Source organism: Clytia hemisphaerica, unplaced genomic scaffold (assembly GCF_902728285.1).
Source record: "Clytia hemisphaerica strain Z4C2 unplaced genomic scaffold, Clytia hemisphaerica genome assembly, whole genome shotgun sequence".
Classification (NCBI taxonomy): Eukaryota; Metazoa; Cnidaria; class Hydrozoa; order Leptothecata; family Clytiidae; genus Clytia; species Clytia hemisphaerica.
This window is the reverse complement of record NW_027104185.1, coordinates 115,253-136,199: the sequence shown is the minus strand read 5'-3', so window position 1 is coordinate 136,199 and position 20,947 is coordinate 115,253. Positions and strand designations below refer to the sequence as shown.

The window sequence follows — 20,947 nt, the reverse complement described above, 5'->3', positions numbered from 1 at the left end:
TATACCGAGTTTATGTATGTTTGTTTTACAGCGATGGAGACGGTAAGGTTCTAATTTGACTAGATCCTGAGGACGACGTTAAATCAGCACTTTTACCGTCCTCGATTTTGCGGGTCAGAACTGCGGGTTTTTCCAAATCGTTTCAGTCAATTTACCGTCCTCAAAAGTGCAAATACATAAACTCACTTATATTTAAGGTGTGACGTTTTGCACGGTATGTAGGTAAAGCGCTAAAGTTATCTCAATAATCTCTCCCAATGAAAATGCAGTAAACTAGTGAAATATAGACCGGTCTCTAGAAAACACTTTTGATACACTAGGGTAAAATATTATGAAAACCCCTTCTTAATAAACATCGAATCGTTGTTATATACTAATTAAAACTAATTTTTAAAAGTAAAATTAAATATCGTCCTATCCGGTCCAATTTGCTTCGAATATATAAGTGTGAAGCAATTATAAGCTTTTTTTAATAGAACCAGTACCCCTGTAAGAACAAGTAAATTTTGGCCGAGGCTCGACTGTTTGTTGATATTGTTATGGAATTTCTAGGCTTAAGATGGTCTTAAAATAATCTTTGTGATTCTTTTATTCAATCAATTACTTCAGTGATTTTCTAGACATTTATGAAATGGGGGCTTTTAAGGCCTTTAAAGGCTTTTGCTAAAAACGAGCCTTGTGTTCTTACAAAATTGTTCTTATAAGCATATAATCATTTTGTAATAAACAATAGAGTTTTGCTTTTATAAGTCAGATTTTTCACTTTTCGCTACGAAAAGAAATGTTTTGATAATACATTATTTTCGAAATATTTAATAATAAAATACCTTTCCACTATCATTTATTACGGCCTTTAATATATCTTGTTCAAATGAAAAAGTATTCAAAAGTCGACAATTTCGTCTATTGTGCTAGAATTTAATCATATAGATGAAATTAAAGTATTATTGTCTTTTTAGTATAATATGCAATTAATAGCATAAAGAGCTTTCTTGCCACTGATAAGTGAAAAACTTTAAAACTTAAGAAAAACAAGACAACTTTAGTCGAAAATTTCGCCTAAAATTTAATGGAAATGGGAAAAACAAGTAGGTGAGATGAAAGCTAATTCAAGATCTACTACTACAAGGAAAAGTTTGCGAGTTTTTGGTCATAAATTAAACACCCCCTTCTCACAGACCCACTGGGAACCCATTCCACTGGAAAAATCGGTCCAAAAATATCCTCCGATATTTGTCCCTATTGAAAATAATCAAGAAACCAATCCTCATGCAAAATATTGTGCTATTTTTCCCATCCCGAGTGGATTTTCTGACTTGAAAACAAAAGAAGTTAAATCCCTAGCCATAACAAATATGGGAATATCAATCGCCATCGAGTTTCAGTTCGTTTTTACCCCCACTGGCTGAAAAAATCCTACCTGGTCTGTGAGAAGGGGGTGTAATTAAGTACGGGATGTATTGGTCAACACAGCCATTCAAGAAATGCAATCTATATACAAATTCAATAAGATTTTCATGGGAGTGACTCGAGTCAGGGTCCTATCTAAGACTCATTTACCAACTTTTTGTAGAATTTTCTCGTAAGGTTGCATCAATGAGGAAAGAAATATCCAACACTCGTGTTTTATCAGATTGATTAAAACGCAAACAAAGGGGCTGGGTTAGGATTAGAAGAGTAAATTATCGTCTATCAAGCGTTATTGATTTGATTTTTATAAAGCGGATGCTTATAAGAAAAATAAATATGCTGTTATTGTGTACCATCCCTTGTTTACTTTGTAAGAGCTAATAGCCGAAGGGTATATTATTATCCTCTATTTATTGTTTTTATTCTTATAAAGTAGATGATTATAAGAATATAAGAAAAAAATCCAAACTGTGAAGCTCACGACACAAAGATATAAGACGTAATCCGAAGAAAACGCGCGAAAATCTTCCGTGGTTATACGAGCGTGTAAAGTGCAAATTAATTAATTGTGGTTCGCCCACCGTATAGTGTACTTTTGTTGTTTTTTTACGATATCCCCGTCATAAATGCCTATCGTAATACTTTCGCTAAGGCGAAATTAAATATGAGGTAAAAATTTTGCTTCTGCAAGAATTGCTAGCTTTTTCTCAAAAATAGACATACAGGCATACTCTCGGGGACCTGATAGCCGCCCCTCTCGCTAATTAATCTTTCAAAAATTGTCCACCCAGGAAAACCTCCCCCAACCCCCGCTTATTAATTTTTGGGAAAATGTTTTTGAAAGTTCCCTCTTTTGTCTTAACTCTATTAGCCTATTTTTTAAAAATTTTCCACCCAGGACATTCTTATTCCAAGCCCAACCCCCGGCTATTAGGTACCCCAGAGTAAGAGAAACAAGCAAAAAGAATAAAACTCTTCGAGCATCTTCCTAATTTTTTTACTATGGGAAACATCTTTTTTTTTGGGGGGGGGGGTCTCGAGGCCCCCCTTAAAATCTAAAGATTGACAAGTGATATGGACTTCAAATTTTGACCAGTAGTAAATATGGATAAGTGAAGATGATTTACAACCTGTCTAATTGGTATTTTACAGACCAGAATGTAAACTTGACCAGAATCATGTATTGATTGATTGACTCGTTCGATTTGACTGCAATTTATTCGTGAAGGCTGATTTGTCAAATAAAAGAGAAAAGTAACAGGAAAAATTCGTTCCTGTGAGTATTTGGTACTCTGCAGACCGGTCTGTAAAATACACATTAACCACCTGCCGAAACTAAGGAACTTAATGAAGATTATAACTTGAAATTTTCACCAGTGATAGATATTGACAATCTAAGACAGTGTGCAAAATGTCAATTTATTCATGCGGTTGATATTTTACAGACCGGTCCATTTTTTACCTAAAATGACAGAAAATGCTCACTTTCAGCATAACCACTCATCCGATTTTGCAGAAATTTTGACTGCAACAGTGTACTTGTCAAAATTTAAAGTCAATAGGATTTTCTAATAACAAGATACAGTACCCTACGGCTGTTTAGGCAAAAAAGGACAATTTTGGGCAAATTTTTGGTCTGTAAAATACAAGATACCAACATGTGGCAAAAATTAACCCTCACATTTCACGTGGTTTTGTCTCAAAAAATTTAGGCAAAAAAAGTTGAAGGGAAAAAAAGTTAGAGGGGGTCCTATTGTCGGCATTTTCAAAAGACCCTGACATCATCACGTGATAATGACGTCATCAATGATAACGAAATTTTCACCAAAGATGACAATTCATATGGGCAAAAAAAAAATAATTCAAATTCAGTTTTTTTTGTTGGGGGGGGGTCTCTTTGTCTCTTTTTAGAATTTTCTAAAAAGAAAAGAAAATGAAGATGAAAATTGAAGAAGGACAAAAAAACCTTTATTATATACTAAGTCTTTTAAGTAAACATTTTACTCGCTAATGAAGATTTAAACAAAAAGTTCAGAATTGCATGAAGGCACTAAAAATAGTTGGAGTGTCAATACTTTTCATTCTGTTATGACTTATCATTGAAAGCAAACAGCTGTTTGGTTGCTTTGGGAATAAGATGATTAATTTTGTGTGTACTCGTGGGAATATTTAAGATGATATAATCTGAATGAAGAGTTATTGCATTTTATTAACAAGTATATTGAAAGATAATAAGCCTTGTCATGAGAAATTGAGAAAAATTTGCTACGATAAGCACAGTACCCTAAAACTCTAGGGTTGGCTGCTCATAAAACTATCAATGAATTTAAAAAAGAATTACATGATGCAATTTGGTATCCTTAAGTCAATCAGTTTGTCAGAAATTGAAGACCGCCATCCAACGACCACTCAAGTTGAGACTTTTTCTCTCCATCTATCTATTACCTGCATGGTTTTAGAATCACTGGCAGATTTAAGACGATAGAGCACGTACGTCGGAAACATGCGAAGGAGTGCAACGCTCGCTAAAAGACAATGAAATTAAAATTATAAATCTCTCCGTCTGATAAGTTCGACATGGTCTAAAATAAAACCGCCTATGAAAATAGATCATAATTAATTGTAGGCTTATATCTATGATATTTTACGACATCTTCTGGGCCCTACAGAACAAATATTGTCACTCTGTCTTTAGACTTCGGGGAAATTATATAAGCTCTCTTTAAGAAGGATATTGTGGTGAAATTTTGCAGGCTTACTTTGTTCAGCCTGGAACATACCACATTTTCCTCATTAATCAGCCCCCCCAGAAGCTTTGGACTGTCTGGTTGTCAAATCTCTCCTAAAAATGAAAAAATCCTTTTTCAAACACTTTCCCGTTTTTCCTTCCCAGAAATGTTGAAATTTTTCTCCCCCTTCCCTTTTCAGGAGCAAAATCCCAACAATTGATTTTATACACCTGATATTTACATTACACACTAAAATGTACATCTTTAAAAAAAGATTCCCTTGAGAACGGACCAAAGTAAGAAATATGTCGATAAAAAAGAAATAATACCCAAATTCTTTCAACACATCTTTTAAAAGAGAAAACTTATTATCCTACGGTCGAAATAATACTTTATAGCATGTCGCAAGGGTAGATTCCCAGCGTTATTGCATGCTAATTTGAAAGAATGTTAGCGCAGCTATTTGAACATAACCATAACTCATTCATAGGTAATATCTAATCCCCCCTTGTTTTACTTTCTATTGCATAACAAATTTCATTAGTTGCAAGTAAAACCAGGGGAAATTAGATAATTACTTATAAATAAGTTTTGTTCAAATTGGCACACTAATATTCTCCTGAATTAGCATATGAGAAGGCTGCAAAACTTCCCGCGCAACATGCCAAAAAGTATTGTACTTATCTATAACAATCTTAAAGCTTGGTATTAAACAAGTGTCAAAACCACAAAAATATAGATATTTTTGCACTTTTGATTGTTAAGGGATTGCTTGAATTGTTATAGGTAAGTATGGTATTATTGTTTTTTTTTGGTAATACAGAGCAGATCATTCTTGGCCTGAATGGGTATAATATGCAAGCCTGAGTCCAAAGATTGTTGCATTCTCCCAAGTGACTATTGAATAAACTATTTTAGACCTGATTTCATAGTGGATATTTTCTAAATCCAGCATTGAAATAATGACACATTAATGTATAATTATTATGAGTGAGTACTATTTTTTTTTTTAACATTGCATTTATTTTCAAAAAATTTTCCAGAAAGGGCAGAAAAAAGCGAGGAGAATATTTGCGATACCATAATTTTCTGGCTTATTGTTTCCACCTATATAACTACAACTGCTAGCCAAAAAACCACAATAATTATACCTTTACTAGAAAAGGCAGAATTAATTTTTAGAAAACCTCGGTAAACCACGTAAAGCAGAGGCACCTAAGGCAGATGCCCCTTGAGGTATTTTTTGTAGAAAATATCACTAAAAATGACTTTCCTATCATCAACTAGCATGAAAGCAATAGAAATAACTTAGTATATACACTTTAATTCCCACGTCTCAGATGCGATTAAAGTATGAGGCCCTAGGAGGAATCAAAACACAAAGAAGGCAGACTAAGTAGGCAAGATGAGAAGTTTTTGAAAGTGGTCGAAATACACTGATCTAGGTACCAAAGGATATGAGCAACAGAGGAAATTGAGTGGAGACATAAGTGTGCAGTAATGGAAACAGTATATTTCGAAACGTAAACAAAAATGCCGAAAATGTATAATAGAACTTGGGATGACATTGGGGATGCATCAAGATATATAACTGAGAGCCTAACCTGTTTTGACGACGGGTGTCCTGCGTAACCTAGCCTGTTTTGATGACAGGTGTCGCCCCCTAGCCCCGTTTTGATGACAGAGGTTGATAAACAGGGAGGTTGCCCTGGCGAACCTTAACACCGTTGGGACTACAGTGTGCGAACCTAATCCAGACCTAACTGGATCCTTGAATCTAAGTAACTGACTACTGACTTGCCAAGGTTACGAAGTAACCCTACACCCCAACGTCACCAAAATCCAAGTTTCTTTACTTGAAGAAGGTCAGGAGGGAATGAAAGGAGTAGAATAAAGATTAAAGAGAGGATTAAGAAATTAATCTGAGGAAATTATAGACACGTAATGACATTAGATAGGTTACAAATAGTAATGTATAATAGAGGTAAAGTTTATAATATAAATGAATCATCAATTATCTGGGTCCTAGGTGGGCGAAGCAAAATTTTGCCTTGGCCAAGTTAGAATTGAACTTAGAAGTGTCTTTGGTCAGAGGTTTTGAGATACCTAAGATAGCAATCACTAAACCGTCTACCGATGATGTGTATCATTGAGTCAGACAGGCGTGCGGAGAGGGCAGCGGAGGCTCCACCGATGCAAAAACTTTGGGTATTTTAAACAATGTTTGAGAGGAAGGGGCTTGAGCAGGGTATGGACTTTCTTTCTAAAAGGAAACATTTTTCTCTTCTACGAAGAAGTGTGTCTCAGAAAATGTAGTCTAAACTTTTTAAAGGAAAAAAAAAAATTTGACGGCAAAAAATAGAAAGAAAAGAGAAAAGATTCAAAAAGCATCAGCATTGAGAAAATCAGCTAGGAAACTAAATACAATCATGTATACAAAAATTGAAGAACTAAATTGGAGTTTAAAGACAGCTTTAAACGATCTGAATTTAAGCTTTGATTCGAGATTTGGACAATGTGATTTAAGTCTCTTGCAGAGATGTGACATGAAACAGAAATAAGACATCCTAATTAAGATTTGGTTTGTAGTGAATGTACGCTGCAAACTAAACTTGGAGATTACGAACGATTGAAAAACATATATTAGGATATTTTCATAAAAATGACTTCAACTCGTTCCTTTGATTATTCAAAGTATCCATGCTAGAAAATTCTATTCAAATTCATTACTATCATTGTCCAGCCATTGACTTATCAAGTAGAAGACAACAAATCATTGTTGAGCTACTCAGGAGCCACACGCATTCAATACAAATTCTACAAGCATTTCATCATTTATTATTCCTCTTGAAGAGTAGAAAGAATCTGTCTCAAAAGGACAGCTGCATTAAAATTAAAAGTACTCCATACCAATACAGTTAGGTTGTGATTCCATTTTTAAGATACTGGATCACTAAGTCATTTGGGAAGCCCTTTTTACTCTGTCAACTCCTATTAGCTAAAATAATTTTCATTTAAATATTTTTAAACTGATGATGGTGGTCGGATGACACGAAAAAAGTCTTTTTGATTTTATGAAAATAAAGTAAAGTCGCTTCTGTGTTTGAAATCTTTATTGAAATCATTCAGGAGGATCAATCAATTTGATAAAATAATTTGACTTATCAAGTATTTTCAAAAACCTGTTTAGCATTTTAGTCACAAAACATGTTACCAGCCACTCAAACTTGTCTTCTATCCCTTATTGTAAAGTTTCAACCCATAGTTCCAAAAGGATAGACACTTCCAATAGTAGTCAAAGAATATCGATCAATCGAATTTGACACAACACTGAAATGATTAACTTCAAAACATTGTCAAAGAGAGTTAATTGACATTTGATAAATTCGTCCTGAATGTCTGGCATCCCTGGTTCTACCCTTGCTTAAACGGATTGCACACTTTTCCTGCATCCTTTTAGCGCCAGAGGCGGTAGTATTCCGCCACTCGGCTGCACGCGAAATAGTAACAGAGGGGCTATAGACTTTATTCCAGATAGACAAATATCTAGGTACAATAAACGTCAAGCTGTCTGCTAAGTCCGGGAACTGTTAAAATGGCAAAAGCGTGCCAGGACAAACTTTTTGCAAGCAAGAGAAGATATGAGGATTTAATATCATCAAACTAATCAAACTTTTTACTGACCGAACTAATCGAACTGCTATTGCTTAAAAAATTGTGAGTGTTCGATTAGTTTCGATTAATTTTTTTAATCAAACTTTATTCGTTCGATTGGAGTTTGATGGAGTTTGATTGTTCGATTGGTTCGACAAGTTCGATTGATCGGGCCTGGATTAAAAGATATTCATCAATTATTAACACTGTAATCAATATCATCGATTAAAAATCTATGGTGACAGTTACATCAATATGCCAAAAACATTTTGTTCAACCACCTTCACTTCAAGATAGGCCACCATAGAATGAACTTCCTTTGTAGGATGAACCATATTCATGTGGCTTTCAGCCTTGCACTCCATCACAGAGCCTATTTGAGATATTTTACTAACTAGCCCAGGGGGGGGGGGGTCGGTAGTAAAATCTCAGACATATATGAGTAGTAAAAGGATTTTTACGAATCTTTACATACCACCACCCAGACTCTTGGAAGAGGTATTTTACTACCCTGGTAGTAAAAGTTTTTGGGACAATTTGTCATGGAGACCACCTACTTTTTGGTTGCTTTTAGGACTGATTTTACAAAAAAAGCTAAAAAATGATTACTTCTGTGACACATTTGTCACTTAATGCAAAAATTAATGTTTTGCCCTTAGAATCAAAGTCTTTTTTATATTGACAAAAAATTTTGAGGATTTTTTGTTTGCAACAAACAATTTTCCACCAGAAAATTTTTTCAAATTGTAAAAATTTTCAGATTTTTTCAGAAAAGTCATCCAAAAAATTGAGAGAATTACAATAATATAGCTAAATTTGCTAATTTTACCAGTTTATTATTTGAATGCATGCCTTCTTAATATATACTCAAAAATATAAAAAAATTAAAAAATTTTAACTTGGTCATTCTCATTAGTCAAAAAAGTCATTAAAATTTATTAGCCTCTGTGATGGAGTGCAAGGCTGAAAGCCACATTAATATGGTTCATCCTATAAAAGGATGTTCATTCTATGGTGGCCTATTTATCTTGAAGTGAAGGTGGTTGAACAAAATGTTTTTGGAATATTGATGTAACTGGGTGATAATTTAATTGAGTGCAATAGAATTGCGAGTATCGATTAGCTATCAACTATCATTTTTAATCGATATTTAATCAATTGATTAATTATCGATAAGCTATCGATTTTAATTACGACCCACCACGGCATGGCCCGAACATGTTCGGGCCTTTTGATTAATACTTTTTAAAAATGGCTTGCGCATAGCCCGCGCAGTTTCGGACCATGTTCGGGCCAGATTCTCGAAAACTTGCTACGATCGCGCGTGTAATTTCAGGACTCAATATTTATATTTTAAATTCCTTATTTTAGCAAACAAATTTAAAAATCTTCATCTTTATTCAAATATATATTGTTCAAATATAAAAGTTAATCATCTATTTTCCAATTAAGTTAGGAAAATTATTAAAAAGAATGATTTGAATCTTACATAATATGGTCTTCTTTTTATTCTTTATCCCGTTCCCTTTTCTCGTGGTCTTCTCCTATTCGAAGCAGAATTTTTCTGGATTGTTTTTTGTATTGTTATACAACTTTGTGAATCAAACTGGTATTTGGAACTTTGAATTTGTCTAGTGAAAATATTTAACAATGGATGATGGTAAACCAGGAAAGGTAAATAAATCCGTATCAATTGTAAATACATGGCCCGAACATGGTCCGAACAAAATCTTTGGGTCGATTCAATAATACTTTTTTGTGGCCCGAGCATGGTCCGAACAGGCCCAACATGTTCGGGCCATGCTGTGGGTCGTTTTTAATTGATTATCGATTTTATTGATTAGTAAAACATCTGACAGTTACATCAATATGCCTTCTTACCTGTCTTTAAAATTATAAATAAAAGTAATCACGGAAAAAGAACGCGAAAAAAAAGACATAAGTGTGAGAACAGAGTAATCAAACTCGTTAGAAAAAGTACCATTAGAAGTCATAAAAAATCAACCTGAATAAATGCAATCGAAATTCCAGAGAACTTCATAATTCCCCAAACAACATTACATCACTTATGTCAAACTCCCATCACATAAATTTTACAATTACGTCAGAGTAGACTACGCTCGCCACCGAAGAAGTTTATTTGGAAAGGGTAATTATATTTTATTGTTCGCTTCTTTTTTAAAGATTCGCCGGGTTGGAAAAGTATGAATTTCTTTGTACATGTTTTACCTACCCCAAATATTTAGGAGGCTGAGTTTTAAATGAATCGTCAAGTTGAAACGAGCGATAAATGTATCAAGGTCTGTTTTATTTACCCCCTGGTGACTTAACAAAAGAGACTTAACTCGATGTTACAATCCAATTATTGAAAGTTTGTCTCGGCCTTTTTATAATGAGCGAGACATACGTTCTCTGATTACGCAATTTTCATATTGACATTTTCGAGGTATTTTGATGTAACTGTTAGGGTGGTCAGGCCAAAATTTTCCCCTCAAATTTTGAAAACCAAACTAATTTTATTTGAAAGTCCTTACCTTTGTGAGAAAAATGAGGGGTCATTTGTTAAAATTGGTTAAGTAGTTCCAAAGTTATTCCATTTTCAAACCACAAAAAAACCACACCTTTCAAAGAATCGCCTCCTTACACCACGCCAGCAAGAAATAATTTTCGGAAGCACCAAAATCGCGCCAAAAATGGCGGATGAAATCTAGTCTTCCGTGTGGCGGGGCGTGAGGAGTTTTGCTGGCGCGGTCTGAAAATCGGCCCGATGACTGTTAAACTTTAGCCTATCGCTAATGAGCTGGAAATGATAGCTAAAAACAAATTTTACCAATGAAAAGCTGAAACCCTTAGCTTTCCAACCATATATGGTAGCCCTGATAAAAATTTCAGGAAAGTGCCGAAAAATCGAAATTTCTTCTTTTTTCTCGATTTAAAGACGGCCCGTAGATTATCGAAAAGGCTACCACGTGACAAACTAAAGTACTATCTTTCCCGCGTTTTATAAAAAAAACCGCGACTCTATAACTAATCCAGCTCATTAGCGATAGCCATTTGAAAAATGGTGGTCAAGGTAGACGGTGGTGCCACGAATTCTGAGTCGCCATTTTTTCACCTTGATGTCTAATAAATGGTATATCTTTTTATTGAAGGTAGGTAATGGGATGGGGTTTTTTTCTTTGTTTTCTCTGATAAATTCTGAGTATTTAAAAAAAAAGAATGAATAAGTTTGGAGTTGTTAAGGATAAGTTATGATGGATAGAATGTTCTAATTTTGATTTTCGACTTTTTCCTCGCAAAAAATCCCGACGAGTGCGCACCCTATAACTGTCTGAGCTGGATGGATAAGCAGATAAGGCTTTTACGGGGGCTTCGCCCCCTGAACCCCTAACGCAAGCAGCACTTTTTTTGGCATAGACAAACGATTAAACAACTAACAATTTGACGTGGACTTTGCATTGTTTCCGCACTGGAACCATATGCCATGGTATGGTGTATAAAGGTAAAGCGATTTTTTGAGAAAAAAAATTCTGACTAAATTACCTGGCTTGGAGAAGAGTTTTGATATGATGAACATGGCCATTAATGGTTTCTTCTTCATTCATGATAAAGATTTAGAAGTGATCGTGAAAGTAATCAACAAGGAATTCCCAAGACACAAGAAGAACATGCAAACAATATGCACACGGTTGACAGGTTGAAGTGTTTCCCGCCACAACTTTCGCGCCATCTTGTCTATCTCGTAAGTTTATATTTGCTTCGCTCATTTAGATCCGCAAGCATCAAGAAGAGGTAGACTTTTTGAGCAATCGAGCAAATATAATTCTGGTCTGTAAAGTTTATGAAAGAATACTGTTTAGCTCAGTATAAAACCCTGCTTACATTGAACTCTGAAGATCTGCCCAAGATTATAGATAATAGAAGAGCTTAGATGTAGACAGGGCATTGATTTAGTGGCCTGGAACTAGGTTTAACGTATTCGAACTATCATGATTGTCAGAGTCCTTTGGCGCTCAACCAGTTTGGTGGATAGAATAGATCAAATCTCCTTGTCAGGTGGACTTTATACATTTCATGGAATTTCTGCCAAAGTTTCATGCTTTATTGGTAAGACTATTTTGAGATTGATTCTTTTAAACACGAACCTTCATGCCTAAGCTTTGTTTCTACATCAATCATGTATAGTTTAGTGTTTTAGATGTCAGTAAATGACTTGTTTTGTACCAGTAAAGTTTGGGTTATGCAACACTTACTTTTACTGTGAAATGAGGATCAGGTAACTTGCATCAATGGAGGGAAACTTGCATAGCCCTCAAATGAATCACCTGGCTGGTCATTAAAATACAAATTTAAATCAAAACAAAAATAGTAGAAGTAGAGGTGCGAGTGTAGCTGCATACCGTGAGAGTGGGTAAGTGGATTACCGAACCCGATCAAACAGCTATCGAACTTTACAAAAATTTCTTGATAAGTTGGATTTAGTTCGATGAGTTTTCTTTGTTCGATGAAGTTCGATTGATTCTACTTTTCTTTAGGCGGCAATCACAAATATCTTCGTTTCGCGTCGCCCGACCGACTCTCGAAAATTGAGTAGAATTGAGTCAGTGAGTCGGTAAATTTGTCGGACTTTTTCTTTCCTTCTTTCAAAAATTTTATTATTGCCAATTTTTTGCGAGTGATTTCTAGCGCATTCACAGCATTTTGACTTTGTTTATCATTACATGCGCTATTTTGGTTGGAGGTCACAGTGTTCAAAGGTCATAATTTGAGACCACCGATAACACACGTGGTTGTTATGGCTGCTGGCAGGCTGGTAGTTTCCTTCAAGAATACACTCCAAAAATGGATGATGGAGGTAAGAAAACCCGAAATTTTTTACGACCGACCGACTGATCACTTTTTAGACCCAACGAGGACGCAAAATGAAGATATTTGTGATTGCTGCCTTATCTTTCAGAAAATTACGAGGTTGTTTAATCAAAACACACATAGTGTGGGGCCCCTTTATAAAGGGGGGAACCAATTTTCCAATTTTGGATGGGTGAGGGGGGGAAATGAAAATTTGAATAGTAAAGGGGGAAAAAAAGAGGGGGGAAAATATCGATAGTTGGCAAATTTGGTGGTTTTGATTTTATTTAGGATTTTAATTTTTCAATTCATTGTTGTTCTAAGTCTGCTTTTCTAAGCATGTTTGTTTACATTAACCCATTTTTGTTCTATTTTGTCTGGTTTTCCTTTTGCAGCAAAATTTTACGTTTGTGCCAGGTTGAAATTTGAGAAATTTATATGGGTATATGGGGGGAACTGATATTTTCAGAATTTTCTGGGGGGAAAGCAAAAAAGAGGGGGGAAACTAAAAAACTGAAAAGTCAAAGGGGGAAAAAAAGAGGGGGAGATTTAAAAAAATCAAGAATTTGGTGGGGGGGGGAACTAACCCTGGAGGACACTATGAACACAGGCACAGAATGCTTCTTTCTTTAAAAGAAAGTAATAAAGATTAAAATCTTTCTTTTTACAATTTAAACGACCAAAGAGCTTGTAAAAGCTCCGGCTTGTCCCATCCGATGGGATAGATATAGGATGGCCCGCGAGAATGCGCCAATACTGTTCGGTAATCGAACAGCTATTGTTCGATAGGGTTCGATTAAGTTCGATTAGTTCCGAAAACGGCAATTTTTTTAACGATAAAATGCTGAATCATATCAGCAAAATGTGTTGTCCTTTTAAGGGCAAAGATGTCAGTAGCTTGGATATCCAGGCTGTAAACTATTTCACAGTCTAGTTTTTGATATTTTATGTTCTGGTTTACAGCCTGGTCTCCCTAGAGCGATTTGCATTCTCCATATGAGAATGCAGTCCGCTTGCTTGCGCTCACTTCGCTAAAGCCGTAAGGATCAATCTACACAGCGCAGAGCAATTCTCAAGAAAAAATAGGATAGTCCTCCACTTGCTAGTGAAGATAGAGCTTTCTGTTACACGAAAACATGAAAAAGAAGAAAACAGAGGCAAGTTTATTTTCCAAGAAAACAAGGTCTGATGGTTGGTCATGATAATGCATGCAAACTTGTTCATGGACTCTGGTGTAATCTTTGGATGTTAAATCTTGTAAGGCTGCTTTTATTAAGTTCTGTTTTGCTGCCCTGGGTTGGCTAGGAAAGTTTTGGAAACATGGGTTTGCACTTTCATTCTCTAGGGAGACCAAGCTCTATAATTTTAGAACTTTCTATGTTGAGGTAAATTTTGTTTTTTCTAAAATTTTGAGCTTGGATATCCAGGCTAAGATGTCAGAGGTGTTTGAAAATAGTAAAATTGCATTGAGAAAAAGGTTTTTTGGATTTTTAAAAGTGATTTTTTCAATTTTTCGTTGCTCAATAACATGAAAAGTTCTAAAGTAATATGTTAAAAGATCCTGCATCGATACCGAAACACAGCCAGAAAGAGATAACAAAACCCTCGTTGTAAATTTGTTTACATATGACTCGATTTTGCTATCTGCATTTCCAACAAAAACCAGTTGAAAACAAAACTAAACGAGGCACAGTGGGCCTACTTATCGGGAGGGTGTCAAATACCACGTGTTCAATAATAAAATCAACTTTTATTTGCAAAAATGGCAATAATTGCCGAAAACAGCAATCAATTTTCATTTATTTACTTTTTCATTTTTCTGCTGATTCAGCATTTCATCGTTAAAAAAATTGCTGTTTTTGGCAATAAGTTCCGAAAAGAGCAATAATTGCAGTTTTTATCTTTAAACACCTGACTGGTGGAGGCTAACATGCATAGCCCTAAAATAAATGACTTGGCTTGTCATCAAAATAAACTATATTCAGCTCCGCTCGCAGCTCTACTCTACCATTTTTGTTTTGATTTAACCTTTGTATTTTAATGACCAGCCAGGTCATTCATTTGAGGGCTATGCAAGTTTCCCTCCATCATTGATGCAAGTTACCTGATTTCACAGTAGTTCATTTGTTTTGAAATTTTGCTGCTTTGATTACTACCCTCAACTACTCTCTAACTTGGGACTATCTGACAAAATATGGGATGGCAATTTGGCCACCATTTCACCGAACCACCAAAGTCATTTGATTTGACTTAATGAACGGCATATTAAAAAATACACGAAAACAAGTTAGTTGTCAAAAAGATTTAACAGTTAGTGAAAATAACCAGATCAACCAGTCCCATGTTTCGACCAATCGTCCCATCGTCCCAAGTTAGAGCAGTTGACGGTAGTCATTTGATGGCTATGCAAGTTTCCCTCCACTGATGCAAGTAAACTGACTTCACGGTATAACATTTAGGCTAGTGTAGTGGCCGCCCATCTCTCTTCTGACTTATAATTATACCAGAACCCATATTACTCAAACTCCTCACAATTAATTTTTCAAAATAATTTAAGTAAGTGCGAGTCTGCGAGTAATATTAGCCGAACTTGGTCCAACTTTGGATTTAACAGGATTTAAAGGTCAGGATTATAGATACCGTAACTTGGTCTAATATCAACATCCCTCGTCTAATTCCGACACCCTTTTTTAGAGACAATAATAATATGAAAGCTTGAATCACTGATTGAAAAAGAATAATTCCTCTCCGACCATTAAAGCAAAGAAAAACAGTTTCAACTTTTCTATCAATTTCAGCTGATAAAACGGGTGTCGAAATTAGAGGAGGGATGTCTACATTAGACCAAGTTACGGTAGTATAGAACTAGTGTTGTTGTTTTTTAGAAAAAAGATTTTGTCTATTCTCAGTTTCAGATCTCAAAATTATGGCAGCCAAGAAGGGTCAGCTTCAGACTTGCCAGCTTGAAATGTTCATTTTGTGTGAGATAAAAATTTCACAAAGCAAAATCCAAGATTGTAAAATGACCAGACGGCGTCGATCGAATAAATCAAACGCTGAATCAATTGAATGCAATCGAACACAATCGAATAATTACAATTTGATTGTCGAACACAATCAAATCGCAATAGAATATTACCCAGGATTTGCCGTTCGATTGTAACGATTATGTTCGATTACATACGATTGATTCAATTGTATTCGATTTTATTCACCCTCTGCCATCCACGCTAAAAAAGCTCTAAAGGAATGATCAATTTTAATTTAATTGCAATCAAACTTATTGAACATAATCGTAATCAAACATATCGAAGATCAATCAAAGGTAATTTACAATCAATCGAATCAATGGAACGTTACTCGAACGTTACTCAAACGTTACTCGAACGTTACTCAAACGTTACTCGAACGCTACTCGAACGCAATCAAACACAATCGAATGTTACCCAAGAATCGGCTGTTCGATTGAGATTTGATTGCGTTCGACAATCGAATCGCAATTATTCTATCTTGTTTGATTGGTTCGATTGCAATTGTGATTGTTTGATTGGTTCGATTGACACCGTCTGGAAATGAGAAAAAACTTGAAAATCAGGGAAACATTCTTTCTGAAAATCAGTTGTGAATATAGTAATTACGTTGATATTTTATGAGATAGAGCAAACAATAATGCATTTTAAATCTTCCTGACAAGAAATATTGGACAGTCTAAAGCTAATCACAACACTTTGACCTGCTTTGACTTAGAATTTTCGTAGAAAAACCCAAATTATTATAAAAACAAGAGCCGCAAAGATGCGGATAAATATTTCCTTTACAAATGATAAAATAATTATTGATCTCCTCAAAAGATTTCAAAGTGCTTTATCTCAGATAACATCAAGCAACACAAGTCCCCAAGAATTTCTAAATTCGTTTATGTAATTGCTAGTATTTGCAGGATTATTCCTAAGATGACGAAGGTTCAAACCTACGGATTACGGAGTATATCCAAGCTGAACTCGACTGAAAATGTAACAATGCAGTAACCAAATTGGCTAGACAACCTTTAATTTTTGTTACTCTCGGGTAACTAATAGCCGCCCCCCCCCCCTCCCCCGCTAATTTATTTTTTGAAGATTTACCACTCTGAACATTCTTATTCCAACCCCCCCCCCGCTTATCAATTTTTGGGAAAATGTTTTTGAAAGTTCCCTTTTTTGTCCCAATTCTGCTGTATAGACTTTTTTCAAAGAGGACGTCCTGTTGAATAATTTTGTATTCCAGCCATAAAAACAATGATAGAGCCATGCATAATTACTGTATCATGTATATTGTATACATTATGCATGGTTTTATCATTTGTTTTTCTGCTGGACTACATAATTATTCAACAGGGTGGCCTCTTTGAAAAAAGGTTTATTAGCCTCCTTTTAAAAATTTGCCACCCAGGACATTTTTATTCAACCCCCCCCCCCCCGCTTATTAAGTTTTGAGATTTTTCCAACCCCCCCCCTTATTCCAATCCCCCCGGCTACTAGGCACCCGAGAGTAGGTGGACTTAAGTTGGATTGTAGTATTATACTAGCCGTCACCCGGCGTCGCACCTGCTGAGTAGAGTGTTGTGTTATTGACCACATCAAAAGGCCTTGGGATAGTGCATAATTATATTATTTTATTTAAGCGCGTATTGCCAGAAATATTAGCCAAAAAGGGGAAATATCTGAAATGAAAGAATGACAAAAAGGAAAAAAGTTGTCATACCAGGCCAGGAAATCACTTGAAAAAATTGTCAATTGAGAACAAAGTTTTCTTCATTTTTTAAATTCATATGTGGAAGAAAATGTCAAGTTTTAAACGCACATTGAAGAAAATATATATTCATAACAAATGTTTTCCATCTTTTAAATGTACGTGTAAGAAATCTCCAAATTTATAAAGTTTTCCACGTTTTCAACGCGTATTGAAGAAAATAAATTCATAGCAAAACTTTTCCATTGTTTAAATGCACATGTAAGAAATCTCCAAATTTATAACAAAAGTTTCAACCTTTTGCCTTTAAAACGCACGTGGAAAACAATCTACAAATTCACAACCAAAGTTTTCCACATATTAAATGCACGGGGAAAAAATCTCCACAACCAAAGTTTTCCACATTATAAATGCATGGGGAAGAAAATCTCCAAGTACCAAGTTCAAGACAATGATTCAATTGTTTAATTCCATATTCAATACAATCAAAATTTTAAGAGTTAACATTCTTCATATTGACCAAGGTGTTCCGGTTATACCAACTTAAAAAGTTTGAAATTACAGTTCTGTGAACCGCAACAGAATTTTCACCACAAAAAGAGTTTTCACCAACTGTCACTAACCAGTTAATTCATTGTTGTAGATAAAAACACCAAGGGAAATTCAATCATTAACCAGTCAATTTTGCTCCGATGTTTAAATTTTTAGCTCAAAGCTAGCTAAATCATAGTTCATCACCAACCATATGGCCATCTGACCATTGCGCACTGGGTGGTGCATACCATAAAAGTGAGTTCAAACTTTTTTGATGTCGCAAGTATTTTTTCTCAGGTATAACATGGTCTGATTTATCCACAATATCACTTTAGGTAAATATACAGGCATGAAGTTAGCTTGTTGTGAAACATGAAAGTTGACAAAATTTCCTGTTTTTCCAAGACCATCAAGATAAGAGATTGTATCTCTCACACCAAGAGTATGTAAACGAAACATCAAATCCAGCCAATCGTACAAAAAACATGATCCAATTCAACTCATGAAATCATAAAAACCAAAGAAAAATAGCGAAAGAGCAACATTTTGTTGTCTATTTTTTGCCTCCTTTGCTATGACTGTTAAAAAGCAGTATGGTCCGATCAACAATACGCTTTCGAACCGGGCGACGTTTTCCGATCGGCAAGGAGAATAGACCACCGTACGCATATTTCCTACGACGTGTCTTGAAAAAATGACGTCTTCCGCCTCGAAAAAAGAACATCCTACTGTTTTTACCACCGGAGCTTGATTTAAAAAGAGACTCATGTACAAACTCACGAAATTGACCAAAACCGGCGTTAGACTTGAAGAAGGAGAAGGAGAAGGAGAAAAATTGCCGTTTTAACAAATATTTCCTTCTGGAAAGGAAATATTTAATAAGATTTCCAAAAGGGTCTTAAAATTTTTTGAATAGCATTTAAGTACTGTTAAAAGCAATTTAGTTGAAGTAAGCTACTTATATTTGAGAAGAGTCATCACCAAATTATGAAAGTTTGAGGCTCTTTCTGATAATATAGGCCCTGGAATGGTAGGAAAGGCCAGATGCGCTGTCTCATTATTTTTTGCACAAAATGAAGAAATCATCGTAAAATGTCATCTGTTGATGGAAATCAGCTGAAATTTTCTGCAGTTGTTTCCTTAATTCCAATGATTAGTTGGCTAGGGAAGACCAACCAATATTTTGACACGTAAATTATCCTTTAGAGCCCTTTAGTAGACCTAATTTAACATTTTAAGAAAAAGAAGCCAAAAATAGGTGGGGGCTAATGATGTTTCAAATATTTGGGGGCATTAAATGTACTTGGAGGGAAGCTGAAATCTCGTCATTTAACGTGGGGGCTGAATACTTCATCTCAATGGTTGGCCTCAATTACTCAAATTAAAGCTCGTGAAGCTGAAAATTTTTTGCCTGCAGCGCAATATTTTGTACAAAATGAGCATAATATTTTATCTTACCCTTCAAATTGCAACACAATTTACATTTACACTTTTAAAAGTGTTGAGGGTCGAAAGCCCTGGAGCTACCAAAAATTTCATGAATCTTTAGGGGGCCACAGATTTATAAAGCCCAAAGGGCTAGATTTCGTGCTTTAAGTCATGGCAGGCATAAAAAAGTGAATATCAGAAAACATATTGTTGCTATTGTTTTCGAAAACCTGCAAAGCTTCTGATTGGTCAAGCCCTGAAATTCTATTGTAATGTCACATGACCTAGGTAGGATTTCCAACCTAACTACAGCACACTTTTCAGAAAAAGTATACCATCTAGCCCTTCAGGCTTTATAAACCTACGCTATCATCTAAAAATTAAATTAAGGGAAAAATTGCTTTACTTCTATACAAAGGGTTTATACATTTATATCTAATATACTGTAGAGCAGAAATGGTCAGGCAATATCAGAAAAACCCCGTCCGTCTTATATAACATTATTTATAAGAGAGTTTGCTAGCTTGTTTTATCTGATGGTATCAATCTTAAGTTCTAAAAGGATCTAAGGAAAGCTTATTTTGATAACCCAGGTTGTATAATGGTGATCTGTTTGTATTGTTTGTAATATTGATAATTTATTTTAGTACCAAACTTAAAATATTAAGATGAACACAATACATTCTATGGTCAGGTCCCAAAAGTTTAGAATCAAAAATTTTCAGACATCTTTTCAATACTGGAGAGGAATTCTGCAAAAGCGAGGGTTCCTTACTGGTTGCAGTAATCCTCGTACTTCAACATCACAAAGACAATTTTTGTACAGAATAAACCCCATCATTTCAAAATCAAGAAGTATTACTACAGCACTGCAAGAGAGGCATAAAACTGTTCTACTTTATTTGAGTTCAGCAGCTGTTTTGGCCTGTGGTTTATCTTATGCTGCCGTACCTTTATACCGGCTCTATTGTCAGGCATCTGGATATGGATCAGCTCAACAAGAAATTGATTTTGGAAGTAAAATTGAAAGTATGGAACGTGTAGAAGACAGAATATTAACTGTAAGGTTTGAAGCTGGAACAAGTAAAACTTTGCGATGGAAATTCAAACCCCAACAGAAGGAAGTCAATTTAGCTCCTGGAGAGACTGCATTAGCTTTTTATACAGCCGTCAACTTGACAGATGACCCTATCATTGGAATTGCAACGTATAATGTCATTCCTTTTGAAGCCGGACAGTATTTCAATAAAATTCAATGTTTTTGTTTTGAAGAACAACAGTTGAATCCTGGAGAAGAAGTTGATATGCCTGTGTTTTTCTATATTGACCCTGACTTTATGGAAGATCCTAAACTGGCTAAATATGATGAATTAATTTTATCATATACTTTTTTCCAGTCTAATGAAGCTAATGCACCTGGATCGTCACCGCATGTTGCACGGCAACCACCGCCCCCACCTCGACCTAGTAGTTGAAGCAAAAGTGAAAAGGATGTTTGTTTTTTTTTAAAGTAAAAATAAAAACTGAAGTGGAAAAAGTTTATTTAAATTAATGTTGCTTTTATCTTGCATGATTTTTTTGTAAATAAGCATTAAAAGCATTTATAATAATTT

General features: G+C 35.2%; 1 protein-coding gene across 1 annotated transcript; it reads left to right on the top strand.

Annotated features, from left to right (window-relative positions):
* The first annotated feature begins 19,956 nt into the window (after window positions 1-19,956).
* LOC136814843 (cytochrome c oxidase assembly protein ctaG-like) lies at window positions 19,957-20,887 on the top strand. The gene has a single exon (XM_067071271.1). The coding sequence runs from the start codon at window positions 20,003-20,005 to the stop codon at window positions 20,807-20,809; it is 807 nt and encodes a 268-aa protein (XP_066927372.1). The 5' UTR covers window positions 19,957-20,002; the 3' UTR covers window positions 20,810-20,887.
* The last annotated feature ends 60 nt before the right edge of the window (window positions 20,888-20,947 follow it).

Excerpts from the sequence above, each read along its gene's own strand:
- LOC136814843 (XM_067071271.1), top strand. The coding sequence starts at position 20,003 with ATGAACACAATACATTCTATGGTCAGGTCCCAAAAGTTTAGAATCAAA.